This window comes from Anopheles maculipalpis, chromosome 3RL, assembly GCF_943734695.1.
Source record: "Anopheles maculipalpis chromosome 3RL, idAnoMacuDA_375_x, whole genome shotgun sequence".
Lineage (NCBI taxonomy): Eukaryota > Metazoa > Arthropoda > Insecta > Diptera > Culicidae > Anopheles > Anopheles maculipalpis.
In genome coordinates this window covers 16,281,818-16,300,328 of record NC_064872.1, presented here as the reverse complement: position 1 = coordinate 16,300,328, position 18,511 = coordinate 16,281,818, and the positions used below count along the sequence as shown (strand labels likewise).

Sequence of the window (18,511 nt, the reverse complement as noted above, 5' to 3'; positions counted from 1 at the left end):
TATGCATCTCTTCGGAATAGACAGATGATGGCGTTTGATTTGGCACCAAGACGATTCGGTGCTTCCGGTTGGTTTGATCGCGCGAGGGCGATAACTCCCACCGTGTCTAATGATCTGTGCCTGGGAGACCCAGCGAGACAAATGATTCTCCTGATTCGATCGCTTACCAAAACCACCAACGATGTCGAACACCTATGGCCCTCAGGGAAGAAAATGTTTAATTTTTTTTTTAGCTTGGTCGACTTTATTTATGACTTCCGAGCGCACGGGGTCAGTCAGTCAACTTCACAGCTTATCTTACGCCTTGCCTAGATATGGGGGGCCTTTTTTCTCCTCAAAAGAAATCAAATTGCGATCATCACGCTGCGCTTATCATCAATTATGCTTCCACGCATCGTCTTTTAAACCGTCGCTTGCTTCAGGGGCAAGCTCGATGATGATCTTTTCCCCTCCTTCATAAACTAGTAGACAGCGACCCCTGCAACGCAGTATCCAGTACTGGGTGGGTGGAATAGGTTTTTATTTTCCTTTGATATCAAGACGACAACACACACCCGTTCGGTTCGGGACCGGCGATCGGAACGGAATGGGTCGGAAGATGGAAAGCAAAATAAACAGAGCAAGAAATGACAGCAAAAGAGAAAGCCGCTTAAAGACTCACGCAGTTGCACTAGCAACAGCGAGTAGCGAAGACGCTTTGCTTTTGGGGAAGCTGTTGTTTGGGGGTTGAGTTTTCGACAGTAACCGTCAAGGTTACGCTTCTGATCGCCCAATTGACTCACCGGTGAAGTGCTAGAAAAGCATGATGAATGCTAGGAATGTGAGTTTGTTTCTTTCGGGCTCCACCCAGCAGCTTGTTTTAGGTTTGGCGTTTGGATTCAGCGTGGTGCGTAGTAGCTGAACAGTGACAATGAATGTTTTGATTTGATTGGCGCTCAGATGTGATCTCTTTTATGGTTTATTTGCAGAATCACGAGAGATCTTTAAACAAGAATGTTTTGCATGTCACGACGATAAGGGCTGGAGATTGATTTAAATAAAACATGAAAGAATTTGGATAACTTCTCATCATTTGTTATGAAATCGATACATGATATTTCAGTGCACAAAGCAATAATCTTGTGATCGTATCATTCACATTACTTCTAATACTATTTTACCATCATATTTCTAATATTTCCTCTAATGTTATTTTATATGTACATTTTATTCACAAAATAGTATATCTAAAAATACGATAAACAAATTAAGCAACCTTGCGCATCCATCTGGATTAGCTCAGTAATCTCCAAACATGCTCCCAAAACCTCGTTTATAAGCGTCTCCAACAATAATAACACAGCGCTGCTCCAGTGCTCAAATTACGTTTATTTGACTTTAAACGAGGAAAAGTGCAAACATTTATTTTTAGCCAGCGTCGAAGATTTATTCTGTCTACCCAACCGCTCAGCACCACATTAATTTTAAACGTGACTAAGCCTCTGTTGATCGCCGGTTGGAAAATGTGTATCCTCGTTTTTTATTTGTTCTCGGCTACACCCAACGAGGCAAAGGTCAAACTGAACAAACAGACCAATAAGACAAAGAACCCGAACACCTCACAAATAGAATGCCACCCACACTCCCAGCTAGTAATTTTCCGCATCATTTTATCCAAGATTTAAACGAAAACGAACAAGGCACATAAAAGCGTCCTTTCTTCATTTGCCTCGCTGTGCCAGTGGGGAGCTTCGGACTCGGACTCCGAATTTAGAATAGACGATAAGAAAAAAAGCTTTAAATGAAAATTTGAAAAGGTCCTGCTTTTCGCTGGCGTTTCTTTGGTAGGTCAAAAGAATTCGAATTGTTTTTACGATGATCCCCAGTTCTAAAGATTTTATTTGTCTTTTGCGTCTCATTCACAAGCATGAATCATTTGTGTTTGTGTCTGGCCTGTAATAATAATCCCCGAAGAGCTGAGATAACATTTTCTCTCTGCCTATCCAAATAAAAGATCATTACCTACCTTTTGGGATGGGCAACTACATCGGTTGGGATTAGCTTGCTTGAGGATAAAGGTTGAGGTAAGACCTCACTAAAGTATCTAATCAAAACAGTTTTCTTCGGACAGCCTACCGTATGAAGCAGCTCAGAACGCGCATAAAACGAAACCTCCAAAACTCATCCCCCGACGGAGTCACCCACGTCGTTTTACCATTGTGCTTATTTGCCCAATTGATGTCCAAGGCTTTTTCAAGGATGATGGTGCAGTTTTCGCATTTCTTGTTCACCCCCTGTTTTTTCAAGACTTCTGGTGTCTCTCTATATGGCCCCGAACAAGCACAATACCACATACACCATCCGTTGACTGGCGAGCGTTTTCCTGCCCGCCCGAAACCGCTTCCGAACTGGGCTTCCCGATGTCTGGAGGCACTGAAGAATGGGACCGATTTTTCAACCTGTGAACCCTTGGCCCAATTACTCGGGTGATTAATGAACCTTTGCTCGGTTGAAATCGTCCGCCCTCGAAACGGACACACACGCACGTAGCGACGCCAGGATCAACGATCTTGCGGCTTTAAGTGGATCGTTTTACGGGAGCCTTATTATAAATTTGCTACGCTACGAGAGTAAAGAAGCTGTGGGAGGGATCGAAATAGGAGCAACTGTTTGATTTATTGTAGCTTCCTTTGTAACGCTTTTCGTAATATCTTTATATTGGAGCAGTTACCTACCTTTAGTGGAACGTCTAATTACTGGTCTCCTCCATATCTCGAAGGCTGCTGAACGTTCTCGGGAAGTGAAATGATTAATAGAGCTCTGTACGTACTGTGTTCGAACAAACGCTAGGAGGTCTGGGTCCGAGTGATTGGAAGAGATTTTTGAGATTGATTTTTACCACTTACAGACGATTCGTCTCACCTTCCAACGGACCTTTGAAAATAGAGTATCAATGCATTTATTAAGTTTCTTGCAAACAGGAGGGAGAGCAGGGCTATGGAGGAAAATGTTCAACGGAAAATGAAATTACATCCCTTATCATCCGTATACTCTTCTAATCCTATGGGCGGTCCATAAAGTAACATTCACTTCTGCTCTTTTGGGAAAGGCTCAACTGTTATAATTAATTTATCAACCTGAAACGGCTCGTTGTATACCTCGACTAAAGCATCCATAATGTCGTGTCTTGTTAAATTTAAATTAAATCATGCCTTAATCCTCATTTTTCTTCCCCTACTGTTTACGGCAATCCACGACAGCTCGACGATATGAATAATAATTGCCATCCAAAGTATGTTGCAGTGAAACGTTTATCCACTTTATCTTCGTCCCAATAATAACGGCTCACCCGTAACGGAAACCGTCAACCGGAAAACGGCAGGATAATTTGCTTTCAAGCCAGACCGCACCACCACACTTCAGCCCAGTAAGGATCCTTTGCATCCCGTATGAAGGAGCAACGGTAAGGGCTTGTACGACCGCTTTGCAAAACGGTTTCCTAAACGATTTCCAGCACCGGTAAAACCACTTCTAGGTAAATTGTTTTGGCACCGAGCCAAATCGCGCGAAAGCTGTTTGATCCTTCGACTTCTGACGGCTTCTGAGGCCCCGGCACACAGACAACATTCACAGCCTGTCTCATTAACAGCCACTTGCGCACCGCGTTCACGCGAACGAAATTTATGTCCTCCGTGCAGGAATGAAAATATTTATTCATGAAAGTCAAACGATTATCGTTAGGTTATCAACGAGCCAGTAAAAGCGATAACTAAAACCATTCTGTTGCTACAGTTAGTTTTCCGAGAAGAAAAGACGGCAAGGAGGGATGACTTTTTGCTTTTATTTTGCACAAACCACGAAACAAAAGTCTGCCATTTGTCCGGTACGGGACCCTCAAACCGGCTTCGACCAATTTTTGGATTATACGGTAGGGATTTGCAGATGAAGACAGATCGGAATGGCTTTCAAACGAACGTGTGTTTGTGTGTGTGTGTCTATGTGTGGCAAAGGTATTTTACCCTTCGTACTACGGTTTTTGCCTAGTAACACCAGCACCAAAAACCCAAACGAATGTGACTCAAAATTAGATCAACACCACAAAACACTGCAGAGGGCTCAGATCAGGCAACATCCTCGGAGCGATGTGCCCGTGTGAGTGGTCGTGCTGGTGTAGGTGTAGGGATTTGGTTGAAAGGACAATCGAAAGCTCTACCTAGTGCACACCGGTCCGGAAAATGGATGCAGGCAAACGAGCTAATGAAAGAATATTCAGGTCACCCCACTCGAGGAGGGACTCGACCGAACAGGTCGTACTATCGAGCTAGAGTTTCGTGAATGCCGTTCGGGCGAGATGTGCCTTTGGGGACTGTGTGTGTCTCTAGTTAGCTCATTCCATTCAAGCTTATGGTGGAATTAGTACCCTTCTCGGAGAGATAATTGTGTTTTTGAATGTCATTAGGCGGTGTTTCGGTATGCACTATCTATGGTAATGTTCTTCAATTCGTTTCTTTTTTTGCTAACATAATCGCTTAATGAGATAAATTGATGCTCTTGCTGTTAAGTACATTCCAGTTTTTAATAGTTATACACAATATAAAGCTATAAATTATAAAATAAAAGCTTAATTTCTTCTCCACCATCAACGGAACCACCGCAGCCGTAATCTTTCAACGATTGCGTTATACCTGGGAAAATACAGTATTCGTGCGAGGGCTTCCCATTTCACTTTCGTACGGAATTTCACTTTTCACCGTCACATAAAACAAAGAATGTACATTGAAATTAATAATGCACATCACCCGCTGCGACGCTGCCACCAATTGCTGCTGCAGAAGCTTTCTTGCAATTCAACCACCACCACGTTTCCCGGTCGGATTTTTCTCACCGGATTTCGCCCTTTTTTGCATGGCAAAAGTCTAAATTCTCACCCACCTTTGCGCACCACGCACCCGGCGACGGCGACGAAAGTGACGACATTAACGCTGTGGCCAAACACTGTGCCCCCATCGTGCCATCCAGACTTTCCGACTTTACCGAGGGGGCGGAGAGGGTCTGCAAAATTTACACTCCACTTATGGGCGTACGCCACCACCAGCAACGCAACACGACCCCTAAGGGGAAAGAAAATTAATTGCCTACACCCTCCGGGCACGCGATTAAATGGTTCTGCTAGCGTCACCGGTTTCCTCCCGCTCTGGCCGTGTTGATCGATCGACCTCTACCTTTGCTGGGAAGCAAAAGGCTCCTGTGCGCTCTACCGAGCTGACGTTCGAGTGTGTTTTAGAGGTCCAATCTGTTTGCCAAGTGCCTCGCGAAAACTCATCCTGCGTCACAGCCATGGACGATTTATGAATCTTATCGTACGGCTCGTACGGCTGAACTGGAGTTCCAAGTAGCGAAGGAAAGGAAATCCATTTTAAGGCTCCTTTTGTGCCAATATTTAATAAGGCAACAAGGGAGAAGGACAAGAAAAAAGCTTCACCTGCAAGCTTTCCCGCATTTTCAAGTGGCTGTTCAATTTACATCATATTTGGAGTAAACTTGTGCGAACATCTTCGTGTAGAATTAATCTTGATGCCACTTCAGCACTAACGTATGCGGAGCATGACGTCAACACACACACGTGTCTAGAGTGGACCGCTGTTCGTGTGTGTTCATTGATTGTATTTTTTTTTTTTAGGTCCCACACCTATATTTTCCATCCTTATTCCCAACCTTGCTGCTGCGCCCACTCAAACACGGAGCACGAGGTCATGCCCTACCATTCTTGGCAAACGTTTACCTTTGCCATTTCCGGTTTCCGCTGCTCCGGGGAAAAGCCAGGAAAGAGGAGCACAGGCGAACAAAGGGCACGGGGAGGAATAAAATAAATACACAACGCATATCGTTTGAATTACGCCAGGGATAACACACTTAACAGGTCGGGGGGTGCCGATGAGGTAACTTGTTATGGCCGGCAAGAATCGACGGGCGAAAGGCATCACCACCACCGGCTGTTACCATTTTATTACACGTTTGCGAACAGTTTATTAATATAGAACGGTTGGTGCTGGTGGCACGTACAGCAAATGTTGGCTGATTTTTTTTAAATGAAGTAAGAGTAAACTCAAGGATAAATATTGCCACGCATTTCCGGCCATTGCAGGATTGATTGGGAACGGTAAACGGTTACCCGCTTGCCGAATACGATTGGTTCGTAATGATAAGGTGATTGCCGAATGAAGTTCACTATAAATAAGTAGTTTATGTTTGTTTTGTGATCACGTTTCTTTTGTTTAACCATTATTAATAAATTGTTTTTTGCGTGTCTTTAATTTTCTTATGATATGGGATGAGATGAAGTAGAGGATTTTTTGTTTCTTAAGACACATCGTCCCTAAAAGCTTATCAAAATTATTAAACATACTTTATTGATATCTAAATGAAAAAATAATTCCCCTTAAGCTACTGAAATTGGTTCTACGCACACACACACACACTTTCTATGCATGACGTTACTACCATAAAATCTCGCTTACCGCAAAAAAGCACCGACGACAACGTGCAAAAGCTTAACCTCCAAAGCGTCTGGTCCTGATTGCTGCAATCACCGCTTTTCGTTGAATTTTTCAATCCTCCCACGTATGGTTGAGCATCCGTCGGAGTGTGTAGCCCGCAAGCCTGATGCAATATTCTACGTGACCATGTCGGCATCAGAAATTGTGCCCGACATTACACTACTCCCTAGAACAACAGGACCTACACGTTTCACGCACGAAATGCCCGAGAGTGAAGCTTGCCCCTTATGTCCCGTCATCGATCGAACGCTATTCCCCCTCCCGTAGGTGTGCAGGGTGGCATTTGAGTTGTGTTAGGTTGAGTCGCCATTTTTAAAACGGTCACCAAACCGTAACAAATGCAATCCGATCCTTCCCACTGTGTCTACTACATTGCCTTTGTTTTTTTTTTGCTTGACGCCTACGAAAAATCGATACTTTTTTCAAGAACACTCATACTCGCACACACACAACCACGCCGGAAGAGCAAAACCCTATCCAGTGTTGCAAGTAGGATGCTGCGCATACAGGAATCATTCAGGAGATTTCCACGTATGGGAAAATGTGACTGTGCCCACCTTGTGCTTTTACCTTGTTCCGTTTTTAGGAAAAGAATACTACGACAAAAAAAAAGTGGGCTGTAAAATTTACTGTTTACCCGACGCTGCAGCAACACACTGCAGATGGAAGGCTCGAAGAACTCGTGCTAGATTTGCTGCTCGTTTCAGGTCACGTACCAGCCAGCTTGAACGCTTCCTTTTCCACCCTCTTCCTATCGATTCTAGCATTTTGCTGGGTCAACGTTGTGACAGCTTCTCAACATCCCAGGCGCTAGTTTGCAACCGGAAATTTTTTTTTTTTCTCGCTGCCTTTATATTTTCACTCTGTCACTGCTCTGCTTTCTAACCAGTTTCTTTCGCTTCCTTCTCGCCCTGCCCGCGTACAGAGAGCCGAAAACTTTTCGGTGGGTACCGAATTACGCCAAAGTTCTGCAATGCTACGCGGTCGCTGCTGAAACGTGAGCCGGAACGACGTGGCCCTACGATCTGCATGTTCAATCACGAATGCTTCCAGCGGCAGGGTGAAGTAGTGGGTGCCTGCATGGATGGGTTTCTGTTCGGGACCTGCTGCGAGTTGCCGCTCACGAAGGACACCGTGGCGACGGACGCACTGATGGAGCAAATCAACACCACCGAACAGTCGGCCCAATCGTCGCTCAGTTCAGCCATCGCCAGCCAGTACGAAAAGTTTGGCAGCCAGATGACGAGCGGTGGGTATGGGGAAGGTGTGGTGCATGTAGAGCAGGACCCACCAAAGCCCGATTCGCTGGAAACGGACACGAGTGGTGGCTACACGGCGAGCATTGAAAAAATCAAACCACTGTTTACGAAAATCCAAAACAACAACTACATCGTAAATGATGATCTGGACGAGGATATCGTGCTGAACAGTATCAGCGCAAACAAGTACGATGTGGCTAGCGATGCGGTGTCTGTGTACTCACCCTCCACCAACAAGATTAAGACGGAAAGCGATGAGCTGCCCTCATCTTCGCTCGGTTACCCTTCCACGACGGAATCGGACGAGACGCACTACGTGCAGGTGAACAAGGATGGTGTGTACAGTGCCGAAATTCCTTCCCTGTTGAGTGCATACGGTGAAACGGGTTCGAGTGAAACGAGCGGCACCGGATCGTCCTCCATATCGACGGAAACAAGCACCGACATCACGGCTACCGGGGTGCAACAAATTGCCAACCAAATCTTCCAGGAGAACAGCCAATTTTTCGACCACAGTGACATCACACATCCCGCTGCCGAAACGGATCTACTCAACGAGCACGGTGCCGTTGACCAGAGCTATGCCAACCCGAATGACTTTTCCGGCGTACCGCAAGCGTCTCAAGCGGTGCCTCAACAGTCAGCACCAACGGTAAAGCCTATAAAGGTAACCTATCCGAAGCCACAGTTTAAGCCTCGCCCGAAACCGACACAACCGAGCTCGAATGAAGCTGCCGGCAATAGCCAGTACGTTTTGGTGCAGACAATCTCGAATGACACTAAAAACGACACACAGTCCAAGCCGACTGTTTCCATGAACAACATTCCCTCGATCGAGTCGATCATTCTTATGCTGAACGATTCGAACGTTGGTCCACAGTACGAAACCGACGATGCCAACGCTACGAAGGCTTCGTTCGAGGCATCTACCGCGCCGTCCACTTATGGAACGGCTTCAATCGACTACGACAAGTACGGACCTACCAGCTTCTACATCACAAAGCCACAAAAGACTGACGCACCGACGGTTACACATACCACCAGCAATGTTCCATCCACGAGCTACGTTTACAGTCCAAAACCTACGAAACGGCCCACTTTAGCACCGGTTGTAGTGCAAGCCACCCTGCTAACGAACAGTGCCGTCTCCTATGGGGGATCTGCTTCACCGCAAAGCGAATCTCTGCCCTCCTCGACACATCGACCACCACCGACGAAAATTATAGTGTCATCGAGCACTTCCAAGCGACCGGTTCTTATCACAACAGACACGTTAGCTAGCAGTGGCTATTATACCGGCCCAACCAGGCCCGCATCCACGGTCTCCGTTTCTTCCGTGCAACCAACGAAAAAGATCACGACGATCGCTACCAAACGTCCTATCGCTACCACGATCAAGCTGCCAGAGTACATTGTACAGTCTTCGACATTGTCCCACCAGAACCCGTCAACGTTGGCCAACGTTAACTACATTCAAATTGCAAGTGCCTCCGATAATCCATCGCCCACCGTACACATCACGCCGAAGCCTGTCGTTGGGCTTGTAACGTCTTCCACGTGGAACAACAATCACAACAACAAGATAGGATCGTCGGTAGCACCGAGCAGTTCTCGGCCCGGATTCTACGAGAACACACCACCCGTCTACATGTCGTCGATTGGAGATTTCGAGGATGAGGGCTACTTTGGATCGACTAGCCGGCCAGCCTTAGACAATACTGTTACCTCCACCGCTATCTACACAATTGTGGACAATAATAACAACAAAATCAGTAACTTCGCTTCGTCCACCTATGCTCCTTATGGACCGACAGCATCGTACGGTTCGACTCCATCCTATCCGATAGGAAACCGTGTACCACCGAAACAGCCTAGCTTGCAAACTTACGGACCACCGGCAGTAGTTGAAGTGTCCACACTCAAGAACGAACTCTACACTACGCCAGATGATATCAACAATTTCCCACCGGTGCGCAATCCTAACCTTAATCTGACCGACCCTACCACCATGTCGAACATTACGAAGATCGAGAACGGTATTTACGGTACACCGGCGAGCGAGGAGGACAAGGTTAACATGCTCGTCAACAAGATTGTGCAGACATTCAATGGTAACTTTGAGGAACTGGAACAAATTCTGAAGGAGCGTAAGAACCTTACCATTACCAGTACCGCTGGATCGCTTGCTGCGACCACTGCAGTTGCACCTGCATCAGTTTCGTCCACTAGCGAAGGATCCGCTCCCACCTCCAGCACCACTCCGAAGCCTAAGAAGAAGAAGAAGCGTCCGAGTGGCAACAGGAAGCCTTCCAATGGTACCACCACTAGCTCTGGAAGCTCCACAAAGAAACCAACCACTAAGCCCACCGTGTTGGCTGACAGTGCTGCCAGTAACGCAACCTCCGTCAAACCATCGTCTCGTCCTTCGAAGAAACCAACCAAGGTACGACGTCCGAGTAACTCCACCAAACCAACCAGCGGATCCAAGCCAACCTCCGCAACAACGCTCAGCAAACCGATCGCCAACGATAGTCCGGCAAAACCGGCCAAGCCGTCCAGCACGAAGCCGAAACCTTCCACATCCGCCAGTACAGCGTCCGGCTCACGGCCGAAACCCTCCACATCGCCGAAACCATCGACAGCTACCAGCACGACCAAGAAACCGGTCCGTGCGTCCACCACCAAGCGGCCAACGCGCAAACCGAGCACCCGGCCGACGCTAGCCGATGCGGACCTCACCACCACCCAGCTGACGACGACGCGCAAACCCACCAAAGTAGGTTCGATTACCAACTAGGCATGCATGATAAAAAATTAGCAACTCCACTTTTTATCAGTTGAAAAAACCACTCTTATAGGTCACGAAGCGCCCCACCAAACGCCCATCCTCGACGACGACGACCACCACCGCCGCCCCGGAAGACGAAACGATCGACGAGGAGGAAAACGCCGTGGACGGTGAGGACGAGGAGGAGGAGGAGGACGAGGACGTTGGTGAGGAGACGAACGAGACGGTAGACCAGCAGTCGGCAGGAGGGAGAAAGATTCGTAAGCATGCAACACATGGGAAAGATGGGGAAATTCGAATTTGTACCGGGGTTCTTAATTCTGATGCAACCCTTTCTCGACTTGCAGTTTGTGGCCAGCGGCCGTTGATGAAGAGTGGACGCGTGGTAGGCGGTAAGGCATCGAAGTTTGGCGAATGGCCCTGGCAGGTGCTTGTTCGGGAGTCGACCTGGCTCGGACTTTTCACCAAGAACAAGTGCGGTGGTGTGCTGATCACGAACGAGTACGTCATCACTGCCGCTCACTGTCAACCGGGGTACGTTGCCGTCGATAATGTCGACGAGAAAGAGCTTCCTCCGGTGCAGCACAAAAAGCTTTCTTTATGGGAAAATTAAAATGTATGCAAAAGTCAAGTTAAAAAAAAACGCGTTATAACCTAAAAGCATCCCTCAGCTGCATTCCGAGAGATCTCCCAATTTTTCTTCGGCAAATGCAGGGGAAAACAAAAAAATTTCCCTCCACTACAGAAAGCTTTCAATGTGCTGCTCTGGGAACTTTTTCACGTAATTGATTCCTTTTTTCAAAAACCTTGCAATAAAACACTTTTTGTACCCTTCATTTTGTAGCTTCCTTGCCTCGTTAGTGGCCGTGTTTGGGGAGTTCGACATCTCCAGCGACCTGGAAACGAAGCGTTCCGTCACGAAGAACGTGAAACGTGTCATCGTTCACCGGCAGTACGATGCGGCCACCTTCGAGAACGATCTAGCCATCCTGGAGCTCGAGAATCCCATCCATTACGACGTTCATATAGGTACGTTTCCACCCATCCACCCTCCCTTCCAGGGCCACTGTTCACCTCCCATCCGGATTGTTGACTTCCTCGGCTTTCTCGGCGTTTCGTAGAAATGTCAAATACTTAGCTCGTTTGTATGCAGCCAGTGCGAACTTCTGTCTTCATAATCAACTTCCTTGGACGCCCACACCGGGTGGACTGTTTCTCTTAAGAACTATCCTTCTCCAGTGATCCGGCTATATGCTTTGCTAACTTCCCTGCTCCCAAACCTTTACATAATCAACTTAATCCACTCCATTACGTGGGCAAATCACAGCCAACCGGCACACGGTCGTTACTGATTGCTCGCCCATTAGTCGGGCAGCAACGGCAGCCCTGCATCCCTCCGATCTACATCCGATTGACCCTATTGCTATTCGAACCAAGCTCAGTTGTCTAACGTCCACGTCTTCTCCATGTTCCACCCCTCCCCTAGTGCCAATCTGTATGCCGGGCGATGAAGCTGACTTTACCGGGCGTATGGCAACGGTTACGGGCTGGGGCCGGCTAACCTACGGTGGCGGTGTACCCTCCGTCCTGCAGGAAGTTCAGGTAATTAAACATTAAATCATCGCATTCGCATCACAACAACTCGCATTACAACTAATGAGATTTTCTTTCCCTTGCCTCCCGCACGTACCTCCCGGAACATTCATTTGCATACGGCGCCATCGCTCACCTGCTCGTGCCTGCCGTACCGACCGTTTGCCGAACGTTCAGGTGCCGGTCATCGAGAACAGCGTCTGCCAGGAGATGTTCCACATGGCCGGACACAACAAGAAGATCCTACCATCGTTCGTCTGTGCCGGTTACGCAAATGGAAAGCGAGATTCCTGCGAGGTACGAAGATGGTCCCATCCGGGACCACGTCCATCACGGTTGATTTCCACCCACACGGAACGACCGTGGACGGCGGGCTTCGGGGCCCAGTATTATTGATTGGGAGCTTCGGTTAATTAATTTCCGTCATCTTCTGAAAGTATTTCATTACCATAATCAACAAAAATTGCTGCCGCTTCTGTTGAACGGTTCCGGGGAGGTGTTACGAATGCCACGTCCCTGGGACCGTGGGAACCGTGGCATGTACGTGCTTTCAGGTTTGCAGGGAAGTTTACTTCCATCGGCAGACACAAATTGCGATGCGGATGATAGCGGCAAGGATTTGCTGTGAATGTTTAATTTATGCGCTTGCAATCGGGTGCTTGTTTTGTGTGATAATGATGGTACAAATTATGTGCTCGATTTTTTTGTTTAAATGTTCAAACACGTTATTTTCGTTCGAGTTCTTTGAATAGAAATCGTAATTTACATATAATAATTGATTAAAATGTATTACTTTACCATTGACCCGGCAGATGGGAATTGATCCTGCAAGCTAGTAACAAGGCTATCTATTCTGCTTTAAATTAAATTATAGCATCATGCATGCTATAAAAACAGACCGAATGTTTGATACAGGACACACCTGAAACTCGCTACACAATGTTGCGATACGCCTTCACACACTGGTTCCAATTACCTTGCATAATCCGCCATCGTTATTCGGCTCTAATATGATTCCGGCTGCATCCTAGCTGCTTCTAATTACCAAAATACCGTCCAAACAACCTCCCCAAATTCAACATTTGAGAATTCATCCCACGACAAACCCAACCACGCACGTATCGTGTGCATGTGATAAAAATGACATTACGCTTATAATTAAAACGAATCGATCGTCTGCTGTACGACTGCAGCCTGATGGCAACAACGAATCTTTGTAATGTAATTAAATACCTGCTTTCCCTTCCTCCTTTGTTTTTTTTTTGATTACGACAGGGTGACAGCGGTGGTCCGCTGGTCCTACAGCGTCCCGATGGCCGGTACGAGCTGGTCGGTACCGTGTCCCACGGTATCCGGTGTGCCGCCCCTTACCTGCCCGGTGTCTACATGCGAACAACCTTCTACAAACCCTGGCTACGAAGCGTTACTGGCGTGAAATAACATCCCTAGCCTGGGTTCTGCCAAACAGCACGGCTACAGATACATGGTGCTAGTGTGCATGTGCATCTACGAGACAAGGATCGGTGCTGCATGAGTACACGTGTTTATATTTGTGTGTGTGTTTGTGTTTGTATGTGTGCCTCTTCGTATGAATGAATGTATGCGCGAGAATTTGTGTATGTGTGCCCACCTATATGTATGTATTTGAGTATGGGATTTATGGCCCCCAGCAAACTAAGAAAAAAAAACCCAACCCCGAGAGTGCATCCCGGGTGTACGGGTTCGGTATGTGTGCGATAGCAACGGTTTAGGAAGTGTGTAACACATGGCAGAAAGATTAGGTTTAACCTGGCTTCACATTAAGAAGTACGGTATGCACACAGGCACAGGCAGATTGCACGGCAAGTAGTCGTCGTCCGCACAAATTGCACAAAATGGTTTCAAATGCAGAAGTATAGTAGTATAGAAAATGTTGGATAGCGAGTGAGAGAGTGTGTGTGAATGGAGCTAAGGTGAGCAAGGAAGCGACAAATTGCATTCATAGGCATCTGTTAGGATGTGATTCGGTGAGTCATTGTTAAGCGTAATTTATATTAATTTATTAAACATTGTTGTTAGTGGTTCAAACTATTTATTAATGGATATATGTATTTATTTTGGATGCTTCTGCGTCGGTGACGCAGCAAGCAGCAAGTTGAATGTTAGGTGGACCAGCCGCAAGGGTCCAGTTCGATAGAGGGTAGTTACTAAAAAAAAGGAAATTGGTGTCAGGAGAGCAGAAACGTGCGCGCAAAACAAAATCAAACCGGTGTAGAAAACGATCATGTGATTATTTTAATTTAACATACAAAACAAACACGTTAAAATATAGAATGGTTAAAACTTTAGAGAAGTTACAAACAATAAGTTTCCTCGAGGCGTACGTTTCGTCTTTTGTCCGAACAATGTTTTAAGAATATCTATTTCTCCTACGCACATCCATAGATAGCTCCTCTCCGAACGTACAGCTCCGGAACATTGCAAACCGGTATAAAAAATGCATACTAATTAACTTTTGATGATTCTGCTACTCAACTGGCTTAATCGAAACGACAAACTTTTCCCGGTCCGGCTTTTGCTACGGGAGCACTGGTTTCTTCCATTTGTAAACGGTTGTTTCGCAACAGGTTGCATTTTATGCTGAGATAGTCCATAGTTTACTGCTCCCCGGGCAAATGCTTCCAAGGACTTTCCCGCTCTGGCTGAGCTAACTTGAGTGTTTTGCATTAACTACCACCGGCGGCCACCGAGCGATTACTTATTCACGGCCACTTGATGCTGAATAATGTAGGATTACCATTTAAAACAATGTTCCTCGTGTGCAGGCAGTGTGTGTGTTTGAAGTTCACCCGGCTCTGGAAACTGGACGCAGCTGGTCAGCGATGGTTATCGTTGGGTCAGCTTTCCCTAAGGGAAGCTATGATGAAAAGCTAAACCTGTTGCAAGATGGCTGGGGAGGTTGTTCATAAAGAGATTTAGTTGATTGATTGCGAAATATTAATTTATCTTAGAAGAAGTCTTTGCCGTACAAATATCAATCCAGCTTGGATCGTCCAAACAGTGAGAAAAAATTTTGTTTTACTACTTCTCGTGTTTTAGGGAATAAAAACTTAACACAATACAATCAAGACGTCTTCCTCAAAAACCAATATTTAAATTCTATGCATAGATTTAATGAACCGATGAAGCTCCGTTGGGATCGATGCAGATTTTAACCTACCTACCAGCACGAATCACGTCCTAACGCGGCAGCAAAGAGCAAACACTTGCTCTAATTCCCTTCCTTGGTCCTTCTGCAAGAAAAAGGCTCTTGCCATTTCGATGAAAATGCAAAGCAAAAACAGTCAAACGACAGCCATTGCTTGAAGCTTGGTGTGGCTTCATCGACGACCAACCTTCTTCTAACGAAGAAGCATACAAAGTGGAAATAGCATCGATTAAGCTTAAGGCGATTTATAGATGCAGCTGGCAAAATCGTACTACGTTTCACACGGACGCTTTTCCTTTCTTTTTTTGGAGCTAAAGCAAATACACGGCTGATAATTCGTACGAAAAGTTGTGGGTAATGAATTAGATCTCTTCATTTTCAAGGACCGTTGTTTGAAAAAGATGGTAGCTCTTGATAAGGCTTAATTAAACGGAAATTAAAAATACAGTAGTAGCATGAAATCAGGCGGTAAAATATTTCTTTTATCGCTTGGAAAAGAAAGCCAACAAAATATATATTGAGTACGAATCGTTTTACAGTGTGGCACATTGTTTCATAAAAAGTTTAATATTAAATTTCCACTTAAAACATTCTTTTTTCTCTCTTTCCGTGCAAAAGTTAAACACTTACGCCTTCCGCACGATAACACCTTTTCGCTTTTCGCGCTTAGTTCAACTACGATATTTACCCAACTCGAAAACAACACCACCGTTAATGGTTCGCGTTGCATGGAAAACTTTGGTGGAAGCTTCTTTTTTGTTCTTTTTTGTTGCATAAATGAAAAGTTGTGCCTGCTCGTTACCCAGTGCCCTCGCAGCGGGCGAAAACGTATCCGCATAACTTGCACGGTAACGAGAATATTCTGCATCCGAGTGCCGTACTTGTACGGCTTGCACGGTTTCAACCAACATTTATTATCACCGCGCTAGCGTAAGGCTCCTGCAGCACTTACCCGTTCAGAACAATGGCTTCCTGCTAACGAGCAAAGGATCGCTTGGTATCAATATTTACACAAAAACAGGAGAACACGACATGGATACAAAATGTATCGAGCGGATAAGAGAATTCTTCAATGGTTCTCTCTGCCATATAGCGGTTTTACTTTCAAACCCTTGCAGAGTTATCCTTCCTGAAGTGCGGTTAGGCAAGCGTGTTCTTCGCTTGCTTTTTTCGGTCGACATCTATGGTGCACTATAAAATTATGCATGCACTGCCTTAATGCATCGTCAGAGGGTTTGTTGAAAAATCCTTATACTACAGACGATCATTTGCCAAAAGACGTAATCAACGCCTGTGTTTATCTAGTAATCGAAATGTGTTTATAAAATTGAATGCGTATGGTGGCATATTTTAATGGACGAAATGTTCTCTATTTCGAAATACATATTCATTTGCTAAAATAAATTCACCCTGATAAATGAAAAATAATCCTTTTTGAATCTCTTTGAATCAACCAATTGTCTCGAGATCGTCCTCTATGCTTGTTCATATTTCATGTGGTACAAAAATAGCTCCAGTTTTCAATCTTTTTTTAACACCTACACCTGAAAACACATCCAACAAACCGACACAACGGAGCAATCTTTTACCGACGTCACATCCCTATCGCCATCGCAATCATCGTCATCGTTAGAGAGAGCGTTATTTACTTTGCAAGAAGTCGTGGTGAGCACTGGGGATGTCAAGCTAAATCTGCTAACTGCCTTACGTATAGGTGCAATCGGAAATAAAGGAGATAGTTTACTGCATGACGAACATGAGGTTCTTTCTCTTGTCGTTTAACATTAAATTTTCTCTGAAAAGTCATTTGAAAAGTAGGGTAAAAGTAAAGTAAAATACATACATGAAATATTTAAAGTGAAGTCAATCAATGTTAGCAAATTCGAGGCTGACCGGTGGTAAAGGCGACAGCGGCGGGGATCAGCACACGACAAAACTGAGTACTAAATCTCAACAGAAACGTTTCGCCTTAGTGAGGACTGACAGGTTTCAAAAAAGCCTATGCTGGCTAAAGATCTTTAAATTTTATGAAATTCAACTCTGGACTAGAAGGTTGATGGACTGACTCAAGGCCATGGAAAGTAATAGCTCTAAACAAGAAGGTCCTTCGATAATGTAGAGCATTGTAATGAATCTTTTTTGATATATTAACAAAAAAAGAATCTTTTGAAGAGTATATAGAACAGCACTTTCATTTGATGTCTACTTTTTCCACACTAAAGAACTTTAAATCTCTGAAAATTACCATAAAGACCCTAGCCGATGCTGACATTGACGATATTAATTCAACCAATAGCTTATTATCCTTTCAAGAAACTCCTATCTTGTGAAGTTCAGTCCCGGTGCGCTTGATCACCTGCCAATTCTGACACATTCAGATCTTACAAGCCACATGTTCGTCCTTCGTCAAACTGGCCATCCACCGGGGCACTTTCCCAGAATTACACCGATGTACTGACCTGCACACAGCCTCCAGTCTTTGTAGCTATTTCTACCATTTCCCACAACGCATGACCTATCTCCATATTCCCGTGTGTTATCCATGCGCCGTCATACCCAACGGCAGGATTTTACAAAACAGCCACACAAATAGCATAACAACATATCTGCCGCTTTGTTGCTCGGTGCGTGTCCAGAGCACATTCGCAGCGTCTTGTTCGTTCCAAGAAATAGCCAAAAAGCACCCTATCAACCGTCACCTAAACCGTGAGCCGTTTCCCATCATCGCTTACGAAAACATTACGCCGTACACGTAAAAGCGTCCTAGTGAGGTAGAACGTGTGCTGTCTGCCGTCGAGGTGGAGTTTGCGCACATCCATCCCGCGAGCATGCTTCTGCTGTGAACGTTTCTGCTCGTTTGGTTTCTCGCACACCAACATCATACACAAGCACCCTGCTCTGAAGGAACTCGTTGTGCCCTGACTCGTGGGGGCTTTTTTTATTTTGTTGTTGTCCAATTTTCCGGACAACTCTCTTTATGCTCTTTAATGCTCATGATGCGAGTGCCATTCATTGGGCCACTTGCTTTCCATGTACTTGAGAGCCGACAAAAATGTTTTTGAATGCCGATTCTCAAACAAATCACATCAAATGGACTATCCCAAGGATGGTTCCAGCGAGGGTTTGCCTTAGCCTACCCCAAGAAGGC

The 18,511-nt window shown here is 45.6% G+C and overlaps 1 protein-coding gene across 1 annotated transcript in view; it reads left to right on the top strand.

The window, feature by feature from the left end:
- The window catches only part of LOC126563849 (serine protease filzig), a 34,158-nt gene extending 20,537 nt beyond the window's left edge, over window positions 1–13,621 (top strand). Inside the window, exons 2-8 of the mRNA XM_050220625.1 lie at window positions 7,462–10,571; window positions 10,654–10,843; window positions 10,931–11,117; window positions 11,428–11,612; window positions 12,070–12,185; window positions 12,354–12,473; window positions 13,452–13,621. Of these exons, the coding sequence (XP_050076582.1) occupies window positions 7,462–10,571; window positions 10,654–10,843; window positions 10,931–11,117; window positions 11,428–11,612; window positions 12,070–12,185; window positions 12,354–12,473; window positions 13,452–13,616 (4,073 nt within the window). The 3' untranslated portion in view covers window positions 13,617–13,621. The remainder of the gene's footprint in view (window positions 1–7,461; window positions 10,572–10,653; window positions 10,844–10,930; window positions 11,118–11,427; window positions 11,613–12,069; window positions 12,186–12,353; window positions 12,474–13,451) is intronic.
- Window positions 13,622–18,511: the final 4,890 nt, after the last annotated feature.